Source organism: Schistocerca nitens, chromosome 5, assembly GCF_023898315.1.
Source record: "Schistocerca nitens isolate TAMUIC-IGC-003100 chromosome 5, iqSchNite1.1, whole genome shotgun sequence".
In the NCBI taxonomy this organism is placed as follows: domain Eukaryota; kingdom Metazoa; phylum Arthropoda; class Insecta; order Orthoptera; family Acrididae; genus Schistocerca; species Schistocerca nitens.
This window is the reverse complement of record NC_064618.1, coordinates 781914439-781930968: the sequence shown is the minus strand read 5'-3', so window position 1 is coordinate 781930968 and position 16530 is coordinate 781914439. Positions and strand designations below refer to the sequence as shown.

At 36.5% G+C, this 16530-nt stretch overlaps 1 protein-coding gene across 1 annotated transcript in view; it reads left to right on the top strand.

The window, feature by feature from the left end:
- Positions 1–16530, top strand: part of LOC126259648 (ribosomal protein S6 kinase delta-1) — a 207463-nt gene that overhangs the window by 51695 nt on the left and 139238 nt on the right. Inside the window, exon 6 of the mRNA XM_049956580.1 lies at positions 9201–9672. Within this exon, the coding sequence (XP_049812537.1) occupies positions 9201–9672 (472 nt within the window). The remainder of the gene's footprint in view (positions 1–9200; positions 9673–16530) is intronic.

Below are 16530 nucleotides of genomic sequence, written 5' to 3'. Positions count from 1 at the left end.
GAATGGAAATTATTGTTTTCCCTTGAATATAAATTATTGTTATTGTGACTCTTTTGTTCCCTATGATGAAAAGTATGGTTGTTAGACCTACTGTTTTCCCTTCTGTTAAAATTAACATTTCCCCAACTATGATCCCCACCTCTCTGTGTGTGATTGAAATAGTTTTTTGGTTTCCCCACATTGTCTATAATTCTGTCTAGTTTGTCCACGTAGTTTAGAAATTGTTCAATGTTGTCATCTTCTCCATAAACTAGGTCCCATTGCACATCAATTGGGAACCTTCTTTTTAAAGCATCAATCTGTGTGAGCTCATCAAAGGGTTTACTCAAATGTACAAGTTTCTTCAATTCATTTTTACAAAACTGTTTCATAGTCCCTATAATTTGGCCCATTCATAAACTTTCTCTTTATCCTGGCTTGTTCAGTTTCAGACCAGAACCGTTTTAAGAACTCTATTTCATTTTCTGCATAAGACATGTCCTTAGAAAAATTTTGATTGGCCCATGACAAAGATTCTCCCTCCAAAAATTTTTTCACAAACTTAATTTTTGAACTTTCACTAATATTAGGCAAAAAGTTGTCCCTACAACTCTGCAGAACGTTGACAGATTGCAAACTACACTCATTAGAAAAGTTTTTAACTGGAATATTGGATAATAAAGTACATGTGTTCATAGAAAAATGTTTGTTAGCCATCATAGAGAAGATCCAACGGAGAGCAGCACACTTCGTTATAGGATTATTTAGTAATCGCGAAAGCGTTACAGAGGTGATAGATAAACTCCAGTGGAAGACTCTGCAAGAGAGACGCTTAGTAGTTTGGTACGGGCTTTTGTTGAATTTTCGAGAACGTACCTTCACCAAGAAGTCAAGCAGTATATTGCTTCCTCCTACGTATATCTCGCGAAGAGACCATGAGGATAAAATCAGAGAGATTAGAGCCCACACAGAGGCATACTGACAATCTTTCTTTCCATGAACAATACGAGACTGGAATAGAAGGGAGAACCGATAGAGGTACTCAAGGTACCCTCTGCCACACACCGTCAGGTGGCTTGCAGAGTATGGATGTAGATGTAGATGTAGATCATTGCTAAGTATTTCAAACTTATGATTTAACTCTGATATGTACTTTTTAGTTCACTAATGTTTGTCGTAGTTTCAACCTCATGGAGTTTTACAGTGTTATTGACTGTTTCCACTTTATCATTGACAACAGTTAGTATTGAATCTACTCTGCTTTCAAGATCTACAGCCATAGATTTTACCATTTACACAAACTGTATATATTTGCCTGTTAACATTAACAAAACACTTGCATTTTTCTCTCTGTCTGTGACCAGTTCATTTTTTACGGATTGAATTTTGTTACTCAGACTAGATTTTACTTCTGCCCTTTAGATTCTGCCACCAAAATCTTTGTTTCTACCCTGCTTGTTTCTTGTCTATCTCAGATATGTCACTTTGAAGTTTATTGCCCCAAAGTAAGACATTGTCAATTTTTTTGTTCATCACTCCCTCGAGATGTGATACTTTCTGACTTACGACCCGAAAACTGTTCACGGCCATCTGATTCATGTTTTGTAACTGTTCCCCATTAGCTTGTAAGCTTGCTGCAACTGTTGGATTTAAAGCTGACGATTGTTCCATCATTTGTAACATTGATTTTATGTCCGACATTTCCCTTTGTGATGAATTAAGACTTTGATCCGCTTCTTTGAATGACTCGTCTTCTGTTTTTATTGGCATGTGTATGTTCCCAGAGAGTAACAAATTTTCACAATACTGCTTGGATTCAGCACCACTTTTCTCTTTTAAAATGGTAATTTTTGTGAGATTTCACAAACAAAATAATAAAAGGAATAAAAAGCACTACAAAAATGTAATTATCTTTTCAGTGGGTCTTCACTCATGTGGTCAGTCCACTTTACCATTTTGTTTCGTCACCCTTGACTTCCACGTATTGCACTTCTTTGCACCATGTGGTTATTAGACACAAGAAAATCGTACTTTTTTCTTAGGCTCCTGCAAAATAGATTTTGTCAATCCGTGTACATATAAATGTCTTAATCCCGAATGAGCCCCCAGTTATCATGGGCCGTCTCTACTACACTGCAAAAGTTATCTCCATAAGGACACTGTTACAGTGTGGCTAATGGCTGTATAGTACTTTGTAGAGCTGGCCTTGATATCTTCTTCTTTGATGCTGCTGAGTGTGCATTGTTCATGTGGCTTCTCGATGTCTAGGCGATGATTCCTTTGCTGCTCTGGGTCCAATAAAAGGTGCGGGTTTTTAATTATCACTGGACTAACAAAATTATGATGCAGTATTCCACGATTTGTTTAAAACAAAAACACATTTATTGCCAGAACTTGAAAACGACTACACTAGGCCGCAGCCAAAACTCAAGTGGCTGAAAACTGACCAAAGATAACTGTCACAATTTCAGTATTGATTATTGATCGTAACACCTATCCTAATATCATATTAAGCAAATGCTTTTTAACAGAACTTTAATTAGTGTATAATATAACAAAATGAGGTCTATTTTTCATTTCCATTACATGCTGACCTTAATAATCAAACACTATGTTGGTAACCCATTATTAGTAATATTGCACACTGAAGTGACAAGTCATGGGATAGCAATATGCACATATACAGATGGCAGTAGTATCACTTACGAAAGGTATAGAAGGGCAGTAGCTGGAGGAGGCAGTAGTATCATGTACACAAGATATAAAAGAGCATTGCATTGATGTAGCTGTCATTTGTACTCAGTTGTTTCATGTGAAAAGGCTTCCAATATGATTATAGCTGTGCAGTAGGAATTAACAGACTTTAAGCTTGAAATGTTAGTTGGATTTAGATGCATGGGAAAGTCGATTTCAGAAATCATTAGGGATTTCAATATTTCAAGATTCACAGTATCAAGAGTATGCTGAGAATACCAGATTTCACATTACCTCTCACCACAGCAACGCAGCAGCCGATTGCCTTCAATTAAAGACTGAGAGCAGCATTAGAGTTGTCACTGCCGACAGACAAGCAACACTGCATCAGATAATCACAGAAATCAGTGTGGGACTTATGACAAACATATCCATTGGGACAGTGAGGTAAAATTTGACATTAATGGGCTATGCCAGCAGGTAACCGACATGAATTTCTTTGCTAACAATATGAAATTGCCTGCAGTGCCTCTCCTGGGCTCGTGTGACCATATCGGTTGGACCCTATACAACTGGAAAACTGGCCTGGTCAGATGAGTACTGATTTCAGTTGGCAGGAGCTGACAATAGCGTTCAAGTGTGGCGCAGACCCCATGAAGCCATGGACCCAAGTCGTCAACAAGGCGCTGTGCAAGCTGGAGGTGGCTCCATTTTGGTGTGGGCTTTGTTTACATGGAATGGACTGTGTCCTCTGGCCCAACTGAACTGATTGTTGTCTGGAAGTGGTTGTATTTAACTACCTGGAGACCATTTGCGGCCATTCATGGACTTCATTTTTCCGGATGACAGTGCACCATTTCACTGCACCACAGTTGTCCGCAATTGATTTGGACATTCTACACAATCCGAGTGAATGATTTGGCCACCCAGATTGCCCGACATGAATCTCAATGAACGTTTATAGGACATAATCGAGAGGTCAGTTCGTGCACAAAATCCTGCAACAGCAACACTTTCGAAATTATGGAAGGCAATAGAGGCAGCATGACGCAATATTGCTGCATGAGACTTCAGTAGCTTGTTGGGTATATGTCACGTTGAGTTGCTGCACTATGCCAGGCAAAAGGAGGTCCATTGTATTTATAATTTTGAGATTGTCTTTGTCGTGCAACTGAATGGAAGCAATTTATAAATATTGTAATTAAAAGTACTTGTTGGAATATAAATGTGGAGTAGAGTCATCAAACAACAATATATTTAGATTTTATTCACAGCTGTAGAATATTTCAATGAAGATAAAAAACTCAGTCATCAGCTGTACAAGAAAACCTTTATTTGCTTCACTTTACCTGTGTCAACAGTTTAAATTGTTACTTTCAGAAATGAGATTGGCTCAAATCATTAGCAAGGCAATGTCAAAATGAGAATCAGACGCTGGTGTCCCTTGCTACAGAATCAGTAAAACAAAATGACATCAGTGTCACTTTGGGCTAATATAATGATGAAAATAGTCAATTATTGTAACTACTCTTTTCTTTACTGTAACCACTTATCGCTTCTCCATTTTTTACCACCCCCTCCCACCTCTGTTATGTACAATGCACCTAGCTTCTCACTGTTATTAATTCGTGCACAGTGTTTTAGTAGTAAACTCTGTCTTGCACATTACCCTGTCTTCCACCGTTAAGCACTCAGGTTTTCAAATCTTGTCCAACGCAGTTCCCAACAATCAGTCTTTCCTTCTCATCCCATATGGTTAGTCTCCCCTGACCTGCGGTTCTGGGTGGCTTTTCCAGAATCTACCCCTTTTCCTAGACCTCTCCAGTCCTTTTCCTTCACCGTTCTTCCTTCCCCTTCAACCTTTCCACCTGAAGAAGGAGCCCCTGGCTCCAAAAGCTTCCCAATCACAGCAGTCTTTTATGTGTGTGTTCTGCCGCTGTTTGGTGAGTAAATTTTTTTATCTATCCAGTCAGTGTCAGTTTGTGTTATTGACTTTGTAGTGAAGGACACCACTGTCTAATTCTTATTTTGATGTTGGCTTGCTAATGATTTGAGCATATTTAACTTCTGAAGATGACAATTGAAACTGTCAAAATCGGTAAAGTGAACTAAATAAAGGTTTCTCGAGCCCTTTTGTGACTACATTGTCCCTACAATTACTGGTATAGTGTAGACATGCAGGAGTGTTTGTATTGATACAGAATACATTGTCAGCCAGCAATACATCTCATTATTCCCTGTGGAGAAGGGGACAGTTTAAGGCCCACTTGTCACAAGTAGTCACTTGGGGCTCCAAGCTGAGACAGCTATCAGATGTGACCATGTGCAGAACTTGCATCGAGTCAAAGAAATAATGAGAGAATTAGCATAGGGGTGCAGGTACAGGATTCCTGAATCATCATTTTGGCAAGGTCCATGTGTGTGTGGTTTTTGTCGTTTCTTCTGACCTGTTATGAAGTTTCAAGTGTAGATCTATTTTTTGTTTATTACTGATGTGCTTGTGCATTGTGTTGGGTTTGTGATGTTATGGATGCAGGGAATGGAGAGGGCAAAACCTGGTGCTAGAACATAGCCTAAGCCTCTCAAATAGCACCATATAGGCTGCCAAGCTTCAAGTCACCATCTAGCAGATGGATCACCATGAACTGTGTCACATGCCCTCAATTCATGAGAGGTTTGAATTTAATCCAGGACATTGGCAGGAAGACTGGTGATCACCCCCCCCCCTCTCCCCCTCCTCCCTTACTGGCCAAATCCTGGCAGTGATAATTTTCTACCACCAGGATTCGAACCAGCTTACCTCTAAGTCAAGTGTCATGGCACAAGGGTGTTTTAGTGACATCAGATGCAGGAACAGGTCAGAAATTGTTTGTAGGGTACATTATTGTTAGTAGTAAAATTTGACATCATTGTATAGGTAATATAAGCAAAAATGTTTCAGTGAACTTAGGCACACGAGTAAGCTGTTGGTGAGGTAGCTGCAAATTTATGGTTATGAGCATCAATGACTTCACTAACAAATATTGTCGAGGTTAGGATATTAGTATTTTAATGTTAACTTTTGTTGATTTTAAGTCCCCACCCTAAAAATAGGGGTAAAATTGCACCTAAAACATGTCTTAATAAGAAATACAACACTACTACAGCATGTGTTATATATTACAATTTGCTGTACACTTGTACATGCACGTACGAGCTGCGACAATAAAGTAATGAGGCTGATTTTCTTTGCAAGATGTGGCAACCCTGCAGGCTTGGGTAGGCACAATATCTTTGACCTTGGTGTATAAGCTGCTTCTAGTCCAAGCGACACATCGATGCAACTGCTCAGTAATGAGTTGTGCTGTAGTAAGTTAACCCATGTTTGTGTCTCTCGTCACCGAAATGGAACTGCATAATATTGCGCAACGGTATGCCATTTCTTTTTGCATTAAATTGGGTGAAAACATGACGACAACTTACAGTAAGCTTCAGAAGGCTTTTGGAGAGGAGGTTATGTCAAGAGCTCAAGTTTTTCGTTGGCATAAAATGTTTAGTGAAGGCAGAATGAATGTTGAAGATGAAGGCTGCAGTGGACGACCATCAACCTCACGGACGGATGTCAACTTGGCCAGGGTGTGTGAACTCGTACGATCTGATCGAAGATTATCCATGAAAATGATTGCAGAAGAACCGAACATCAATCGAGAAACGGTTCATCTAATAATAACTGGAGATCTTGGTATGAGAAAGATTTGTGCAAGAATGGTCCCCAAAAATCTTGCACCACAATAGTGAGAAATACAGAAAAATATGGCAGCCGATCTGTTAGAGCAAACTGGAAATCAATCCCGAATTGTTGAGCTCTGTTATCACTGGTGATGAAAGTTGTTTTTTTCAGCACGATCCAGAGACAAAATGCCGAAGTTCGCAATGGTGCTCAAAGGGATCACCCAGACCAAAAAAAGCTTGCACGTCAAAGTCAAAAGTGAAATGCATGCTTGTGTGCTTCTTTGATTCCAAGGGAATTGTTCATAAAGAATGGGTGCGTCCTGGACAAACAGTTAACCAATATTACTACAAAGAAATTGTAGAAAGACTTCGTAAACGAGTTCTTCGTGTCCGTGCCAACATTGCTGATAATTGGATTCCACATCACGATAATGTGCTACCCCATACTGCTCTGTCAGTACAGCAATTTTTAACCTCGAAACAAATTTCAGTACTACCACAGCCACCTTATTCATCAGATATTGTTTCCGTGCGACTTTTTTCTATTTCCAAGAGTCAAAATGTCAGCGAAGGGACACCATTTTCAAACAACACGAGATGTCCAAAAAGCTGTGACGAGGGTCTCGGAGGATATTACAGAAGATGGGTTCCAGAAATGTTACCATCAATGGCAGAAGCGCTGGAAAAAGTGTGTGCAATCAGAAGGGAACTACTCTGAAGGAGACAACACTAAACTTGACTAAAATGGTAAGCAACTTTTTTTTCTTTTTTTTTTTTCCACATCAGTCTCATTACTTTATTTTCGCACCTCGTACTGTCCTTATATTTGGATACAACACTGCACTCCTCTCTACAATGAGTTACAAATTCTTTCAAGTACCTCTGGTCCATGTAATAAATTTTAGAAGTACTGTACAATTCACTGTTTTAATCATGAAATTGTATTTATTTTTGGAGTTCTTACTAAGAGTTCAAGGAAAAGCAACTAATGTCTGATACGGCACCAAATGATGTTGCTCTTCTGGAAAAGTATCCTCGAACTGGCCCTACCACTGAAGCTGTGTTTATTTTGTTTTATTTAGTTTTTCTGTGGCATTTCCATAAAATGAACCACTCCCCACTCTATTCCCTCACTATCAATATACACAGCATAAAAGGGGGACCTAGTTGTGAGGCAACCCATCATATTTTCCAACTCAAATGTTGTAGGAATGGTTACCAGTATAATGTCAGGATGAATGGACAGAGAGTGAGCTTACTGCTAGTATTGTCATGAAGGATTTTGTGAACCACAGCTGCCATGACTTCAGATTCTGCTTTTCTAATTAGGCAGGTTTTTGTTTTTCATCTGAACATTTGTATCTATAACTCTGCAAGTGCCAACTTGTTCTACAGCTCTCTTGATTTGCACCTTCACTTTCTCTAATCCCTTTAGTTGTCTTTGACTTCCTTTCCCTTTTTATCATTCCATACCCACATTTTATTTTTCTGTATTCCTCTAATATTTTGTGACTTCCCTTGCTGCCATTTCTTTCCTTTTTTTTCCTTTGTTTCTGTCAGCCATATTTGTCTAAGAAAAGTTTCTGTTTCCACTTTCTCCGGTCCATTCTGCAACTTCAGATCCCTCAGATAATCAAACGTTGGTGGCATTTCATTACTGTTTTCCTCCTCCTCCTCTTCTACTATGCTTTTTCCTTCATCATCCATTGTGAATGACTTCTATACTTCATGCTAGATCTGTTTTTTTCTGTCCTTCTGCTATTACTTGTCTTTACTTGGCAAATGAGCTTCTGATTAAAAGTATGGTAATGTTTGTACTTTGTTCATATGTTTGTTTGGTGCCAAGTGGTGAGTGGGAGTTTTCTTATGTCTTTGACATAGTTTCGTTTCATTTTTGAAACTTTATTTCTATAGGTACAGATAACAATATGACTTAAGTCTACCACCAAGCCAAAATGAGAATTGTTTGTGCAAACCATCAAGGTTTTTTTAACTGCATTGTTATTAATTTCACTTGGTCTTTTACACCATCAAAATAAAATTAAAAAAAACTGCAGTGAAATGAGACCTACCAGTTATTTTAGTTCATACTTGGAGTACAAAATTTTACATTTAGGCACCTGTAATGGGTACCAAAGATAAAATATGTTTTAACAAGTGTGTGTTTTTGAGAATTGGTAAGAAATAAGATGACAGTCACTAGGAGGAGAACTGGGACAGAATATTAATTTGTTATTGAGATGCCATATTTGCCAAAGAGAAAAAATACCATCTGCAAAGCTGTATTGTGCATTAGACAAGATTAATCAGAAAGTAACTACCTTTTTTTCCCTGATTTGTAAGGAATTACCAATTCTTTGTGTGGAATGCTGTTTAAATACATATCATAAATAAAAAAAAAGTTTGTAATAAAATGTTTAGTTTTACATTTAAAGAAACATTATGTGTGAGCTTTTATACAAAGTTGTATGCTAGATTAATCTGGGTGTGGAAATAAAATTCTGTTCCCTGTATCTTACTTTATTAAAATGCTGCTTTCTGACACAAAATTTTGTAAAATGTTGGAGAGTTCAGCATTCATTGCTTTCTCTGTTTTCCAAATTTCTGTGTGATAAATAATATATTAATCAAATTGAGTAAGGCTGTATAGTCTATGCTGAAAATATTCTAACAAAAGCTACTGATTGCTTTTGGACAAGTGAAAAAATTGCATAATTTTTTTATGTGAAAGCCATAAGTGTTTTGTTTTGTTTTTACTTTGAACAACTTCCTGTGTATTGCTCAAGTGTTTTTTTTCCATTTTGTACTTGTTTCAGGGTTCAGATCTTCAGTTTTTTGATCCTTTGCAATCTCCAGAAAGAACAAGTAGAGCAACATCATCACAAGTCAGCAATAGCTGGTTACTTTCAATGCCAACATCTTCAGTAACAGAAGATGACCTCATATCATACAGCAATGAACAGACCATCAGGGCATCTAGTGATGGAAATTGTTTGATACTTGATGCTAGTAAGCTTACTCTGTATGATAGCCAAGCTTTAGAAACTGTGACAAAAGAAGCTGGGCATTCTGAGCAAGTAAATTTTGCCTCAGAACTAAGCAACTGCAACCGGCAGGATGTAGCTCTGGGTGACATATTTGGTACTACTTCTGGTCAGGAAGCTGGCTACATATTTGAAGCAGCACATCATGTAACTCTAGCCCAGCAGCAGGAGGCAAATGGGAACTATGAAGCAGCTTTTACTTGCTACAAAACAGGAATTGCCTGTCTTCTGAATGGAGTACAAAGTAGGTGATCATGCTTATTGTTTTATTACTTGGCAGTGTTTTCGAATATTGAAATGGTGCTTCAGTTTTATTTTACTATGACCTAAGGTACTTAACATTACATGACCTTTATGACATCTGTAATTCATGAGAATGTAGGGAACATTAATAGTTATCATCACAGTCCTCTTCAAATCAGATTACTTTTTGGTTTGCTTAACCATCCTACTACCAGGATTTTTTGTCCACTGAGTATCACTAGGATCATACAGACTCCCAGTAATTCACACCAGATATATTGACAGCACTTTAATGGAAAAAAAAACATACATTGCAGCTGTTCAGTTTAATAATAATGATTCTGCTTTGATAAATATTAACGTTCAAGAAACAAAAATAAATTCAGATTGGGGTCACATTGACCCCAGTGTTACTCAGTGCAGAAACCATGAATAAATTTTAATGTGTTGAAAACATGAAAGTGAATAAAACATCACTGGATACAGTTGATTTACAAGGGGACTTTCCATCTCAGTTTGGGATGAGACTTCACAGGTTGGTAGTATACCTCACGGGTGTCCATTCATAGAAGTCTTAATGCGCACTACCCAGAAAATTCTGAGAAAAAGGGCTCTAAGGTTTTAAGCATAGTTTATACACACCTCATATGAGGTCAGAAATAGAATTCCAGTATACAGGTGAAATTGCTCAGTCAGTAGCAGGCTAGAATGTCAGAAGGCCTATCCGGGTTGTCACAGGCTACTTAAAATGTGAATGACAGTTGTCAGTACTTTCTTTTTATAAAGTTGAATAATAATTGCATTTGTAATGGAGGTAAATTAAAATATTCATTACTGTCATTACAATGTTATTACAAAATTGGGTGATATTATAAACTGTGAAAAGATTATAAATAATCGTAGTAAATTCGCGGAACCAGTGCCTTCGTGGAAAAGTAGAGTATAGCTGTTGCTTTATTGGTAGGTGGTTAGGAAGTGTCAGGATCTGCACAAAACCAATCAAGCAGTGCCAGTTCATTCCTGACTTACACAGAGATTGGAACATTCTGTACTGTGAAATGTTATCAGAAGTTTTACAATATTATGGATTAAATGTGCTGTCAATGAAGACATCATGATAGTATCAGAAGCTGCAGATTCATTATACGATGAAGTGTCGAAGGTGATGTTAAAAGATGCAGTTGTTTATTATGAAAGCATACTTGCTGCAAATAATTTGATTGCATTGTAATCTTCAATGGCAATTTCTCATGAACCAATGTTGGTGGGTAAAGAAAGTTAGAGACATATTATGGATACGTTGACTGAAAAAATACTTGTGACTGATGATGAACTTGCTCACAAAAATGAAAACTGTGAAGGTGAATCTTTTGAAAAGTTTGAAGACTGCAGCTCATCAGATGAATATGAACCAGAAGAAAAAAGGGAAAAGAAGTAGACCGTCTTTCTTTGGATTATAAAATTAACATTGTTAATATCGCAAAGGCTCCCCCTGTGTTGAAACTACAAACATTACAAAAGAAAATGAAGTAGCTAGTTAAGAAAGAAGGAATGTTTATCCCAATGGGAAGAAGAAATAAAAAGAGGAGGTAATCAATTTGATACATATGCAGCAATCAGTTCCTGGATGTATGGTCATTTTGTTGAAGCCAGAGAGAATTATCAGCAAGTGACCTCATGTGATTTACGACATTTGGCATTAGCAGCTGCATAACAGTTTACAGATTTTGAATTTAAAGCTTCTGACAGCTGGATTCATAGAGTCAAAAGTAAGCACGGAATTCGTCAGGAAAAGGTGACAAGATTTGTTTCAAAAAAAGAACAGCGATGATCAAAGAAACCTTGGCTGCTGCAGATACTTTTCAAACCCATAAATTAAAACTGATACAGAATTTCAGTAAAGATTTTGTTATCAACACTGACCAGGCAGGTATTTATTGCACGGTGTTTAAAAATTCATTTTCCTCTACTCTGACAAACACTTCAGTTTCGGTTGTTTTTCCTTTCCAGGATGTCAGTATCAGTCACTGTGCAACAGGGACCTGGCTGTCAGAGGAAGTAAAAATGTTTTCGTCAAAAGACATGACATGAACAAAGTGACATGTACATTAGGGTGTCCATTCGTCCCGTTTTTCCCGGGACAGTCCCGTTTTTTACCAAAGTGTCCCGCTGTCCCGAAAGTTTTTTTGATGACGCTCAAATGTCCCGTTGTTTTATGATTCCACTTGGCTAGAGTATTTTACGCTACTGGTTGTTTGATTTGCTATTAACTGCTCAATTATTTACGCTAGGAAGCGTGTGATTACTTTCAGCATAACCCAAACATGTACCGAACTGTCAACAATCGCAAGTAATTTTAAACGCACTATAGGTTACGAATAACAACAAAGATTCTTCTCTTCAAAATCGATCCACTGAATCCGTCCTTTCGGTCCAGAGATACTCTATACCACTAATACTTGCTCTCTGGCTTTCATCACCTCACTGTTAATGTTTTGCACTGTGCAATCAGTGTTTCATTATGCCAAAACAAAAGTGTAATTTTAACAGCAATATAAAAAGCAAGTTTCCTTTTATCACTGGTAGTGGAGAAACTGTACAACGTATGCCGTGCAGATTGAAATTTGCTATTGATCATGGTGTAAGGTCTGACATTGTGAATCACATTAAGATTAAGAAACATCGCATGAGTGATCAAACGAAAAGAGCAAACAAATGCGTGAGTGACTACTATGTAAATTTAAAATTAGTAGCAGAAATGGATAGGCCGTTGGCAGCACAAGAAGCTACGTTTGCATACCACAGTGCAATGCATAACCATAGCTTTAAGTCAATGAACTGTACTACAGCAGTTGTTAAAAAACTTTTCAATCCTAAATTCACATGTGGACACACAAAATGTAATGCAATCATTTCAAATGTTATTGCACCATATGCAGCTCAGCAGGTTTTAAATGAACTGAAAAGTGCTCGATTCATTTCTGTAATGATTGATACATCCAAACATCCGGATTTGAAGTTGGTTCCTCTCCTTATCAGGTATTTTCACCCTGAAAATGGCATCACGGTGAAAGTGCTCGAATTGCTTAATTTAGCTGGAGAAACTTCAGATTTACTTCAGAATTATGTGCTGGAGGTTTTAAAGAAATATAATCTTGAGGGAAAGGTGATTGTAGTTTCTGCAGACAACACTAACACCAATTTTGGTGGCAAGCAGAGGAAAGTAAAAAAAAAAAAAAAAAACAATTTGTTCTATAAACTGCAACAGAACATAGTGAATAATATAGTAGGTGTTGACTGTCCAGCACATGTGGTGCACAATTCCTTACAAACTGGCTCAGATCGCCTACCCATCGACTGCCAATTAATTGTAAACAAAATCTACCAGCATTTCCGCATATATACAGTAAGGGTTGAATCTCTGAAGTCATTCTGTAAGTTAACTGAAACTGTATACAAAACTGTACTTGGGCACAGCAAGACAAGGTGGGTATCTCTGCTACCAGCATTGGAAAGAATTGTAGAGAAATTTCCTGCTTTGAAATCATATTTCATTTCCCTTGATAAGTGTCCTGTTATCCTTAAACAATTCTTTGATAACCTTGTGTCTATTGTTCTTCTACATTTTCTTGCTAGCCAGCTAAAACCTTTCTCCACAACAATTAAATGCATTGAGAAACAAGAAATCACATTAGTGGAAGTTTATCAAGAACTAATCAAATAATGAGCAAATTGCAATGTAGAAAATCTGAAAGATTTCCCACATACTTTGTACATGAGACTCTAAGAAAGCTGGAAGAAGAGGGTGAAATTACTGTAGAACAATTTCATATTTATGCTGACATCTTCTATGACTCTTGCATTGAGTATATTAAAGAATGGTGTTTACCATTTCTCACGCCTTTTAAAGCATTTGACTGGGTTAATACTGAAAAGGAGCAGCTACAGTAAAGGATATTCAGGACTGTTGTGTTTTTGTTAAAAGTATTGTACCAAATTTTCCTGTTGATGAAGACAAACTGTTTGATGAATTTTCATGTGCACAGAACTTCATAAAAAGTGAAGGAGGAGACAAAGAAAGTGTTAGTGCAACATGGTCTGAAATATTTGCTTATTTCAAAAATAAAAACATTAACATGAAAAACATGATTCATTTGGTGGAGTTTTGTCTGGCGATTCCTGGGCCAAATGCTGCTGTGGAACGTGTGTTTTCGTAAGTGAACTCTTTGTGGTCAGATGGGGGGGGGGGGGGGGGGGCCAGAATGAAAGTTGAAACAGTGAGGGCCTTGCTCATTGTCAAAACACACTTTTAATGGTGTATCATGTACTGACTTTTATGATACAATTTCAAATGAATATGCACTTCTTGATAAAGTACATAAAAGTGAAAAGTACGGTGATAGTGTGGCAGAATAATTGTAAAAAGTTATTTGGGGTCATCTGAGTGCACGTTTTAAAGGTAACTTGTATGTGCATTAAATTAGTCTATACAATATTTATGTCCCTTTTTTTTTTCTTCATTGTCCCAGGTTTTTCTCAAATTTATTTTAAATATCCCCTTTTTCAATGAAAATGAAATGGACACCTTAACATACATATACCACTCAATATGCTCTCACTGTCTGGAAACATTCTACCTCAAGTGTTTGTTTACAAGAGACAACCAGTAACTTAGGTACCTGAGTATAAAAAAAACAGTAAAATAATATAAGTAAAATTATAAAAACTTTGTAATAGTGTCTTCAAAATCTGAGAAGCCAACAACAGAACTCTATACTGACTTTCTCAACCGATGTTTGAAGTCTGTCGGTCAAGAATGGTTTCTGTTAATTATTGACTCTTGGGCTGGAAAAGCAAATCCTGAATTACACAACAAAATCTTTCAGGATGATGACAAATCACTAACATTTACAATTAGTGATTCCTCCAAAATGTACTCCACTTGTTCAAACATGTGATGTCTGTTTTTATAGACAAGTAAAAAATCTAATAAATCGTATACAAAATTGCACTTACCTTACTGAAAATAATAGAGAAATAAATTCTTGCAAAACTATAAAAATACAATCAATAGTCCATCATAAGCTGCCATTGCCAATTTTTAAGGAAATGATCCGATATGCCTGATATGCTTCCACGATTTCTAATGAAAGATAAATTTTCAGGAATGTTAACGAAGTATGGTTTTCAACAGATCTTAAAAAAAGGGTTGTTCCTACAAACATTCATCCTTCATAAATTGTGCAAGATGCCAAAATACTTTTTGTTTTCATTGTTTTTCTGACAGTTATCATTCTGGTGCTTGCACATAAAATACAAAAATTGACAAATGAACATGATATTGTAAAAAAAATATATATATATATATAACTGAAACTCCACCCAGAATTTTGTGACAGTGGTAATTAATTTACCTCCATTAAAAATACATTTGAAACTGTTCAACTTTTTAAAGGAAAATATTGATGAGGGTAATTCACATTTTAAGTAACTGTGACAGACATGTCATAAACAAAATGAAATTATTTATGATTTAATTGATAATAATTTAGATCATTAACTTTATTTAACAGTTGTAATAATTTTTAAAACAATTAATACAACATAATGAAACTGTTCTGGCAGGTAGCTAGGATCAAACAAGATCAACCATATGACAGTCTAGCACACTACTGGTTGAGCTACTTGACGTATCTGCCATCTTGCTGCTTATGACCCATATTTGAAGTGTGTATGAAATACATTTGAAACTTAGAGCCCTTTTTTTCAGAATTTTCTGGATAGTGTGCTTTAAGACATCTGAGTGAACACCCTTGAAGTTTACTACTAATCTGTGAAGTCTCATACTGAACTGAATTTCTGAGATCGGAAGGTCCCCCTGTTAAGAGGGAGAATGTTGTATGTTTTGAAAATAATAATTTTGTAAACAAGTGAGATACAAATTTCTATTATGCTTGTAGGGACATATTGACCTCAATGGTTAAATTACCATACCTCTTACTTTTTGAAATTCAATTCGGAAATCTTTCAATTATGACAGCTTATTCTATTGTACTGAATGTGTTATAAATGTTATCCTGTCTCTTTTTTTATGCCTGTCCAGTCTTGTCTATTGATTCTATGTTGTCATGTTTCTCTGTCTGAAATTTTGTGAAACAATTTGTTCACAAAATTCCATGTAAGAGTGAGTTTTGTTCCAAGTTTCCTTCTGTTTTTTCATTGTTTGTATATTATTTACGAGAAATATCTTTACAGAATTGTTCTAAACATTCTATGAGAGATTCCTTTGACACTGATTTTTACTTTTGTTATAATAATACTTACAGTTACTAATACTCATATACACTTGACAGAACACAATGAATTAAACAAAGCTATTCAAAATATCTTTGTGAGGATGTGAGAAGATACAATAAAAATTTGGTGATGGGAAACAATCAAAAAACAATAAAATTATGACGAAAACAAAACTGAAATTTAAGTCAGATAGAAACTACAGTTTATCTATTAAGATGGTAGGTGGAACAATAACAACAGATAGAAAATTATACCAACACTCCACAATTTATTTAGATGTTGCTATAACTTAACATATGAGTCATACACACTGTCAGTTGACAGTGAAAATAATTACAATCCAAAAGTAATACTAGATAAAGAGTGCAAAGCCATTTGAGGTATGAAGATCACAAATGCTGTACAGATGATTACTGAATGGAAATGGTTTATCATGGTGTAAAAATGTTACAAAAGAAACTTGCGCAATTGTTTAAAGAATGTTTGCAAAAGAAGACAGTTACTCAAAATTGGAATTATTTTGTAACTGCTCTGCTTCCCAAGAATGGAGAAAGATGAGAGA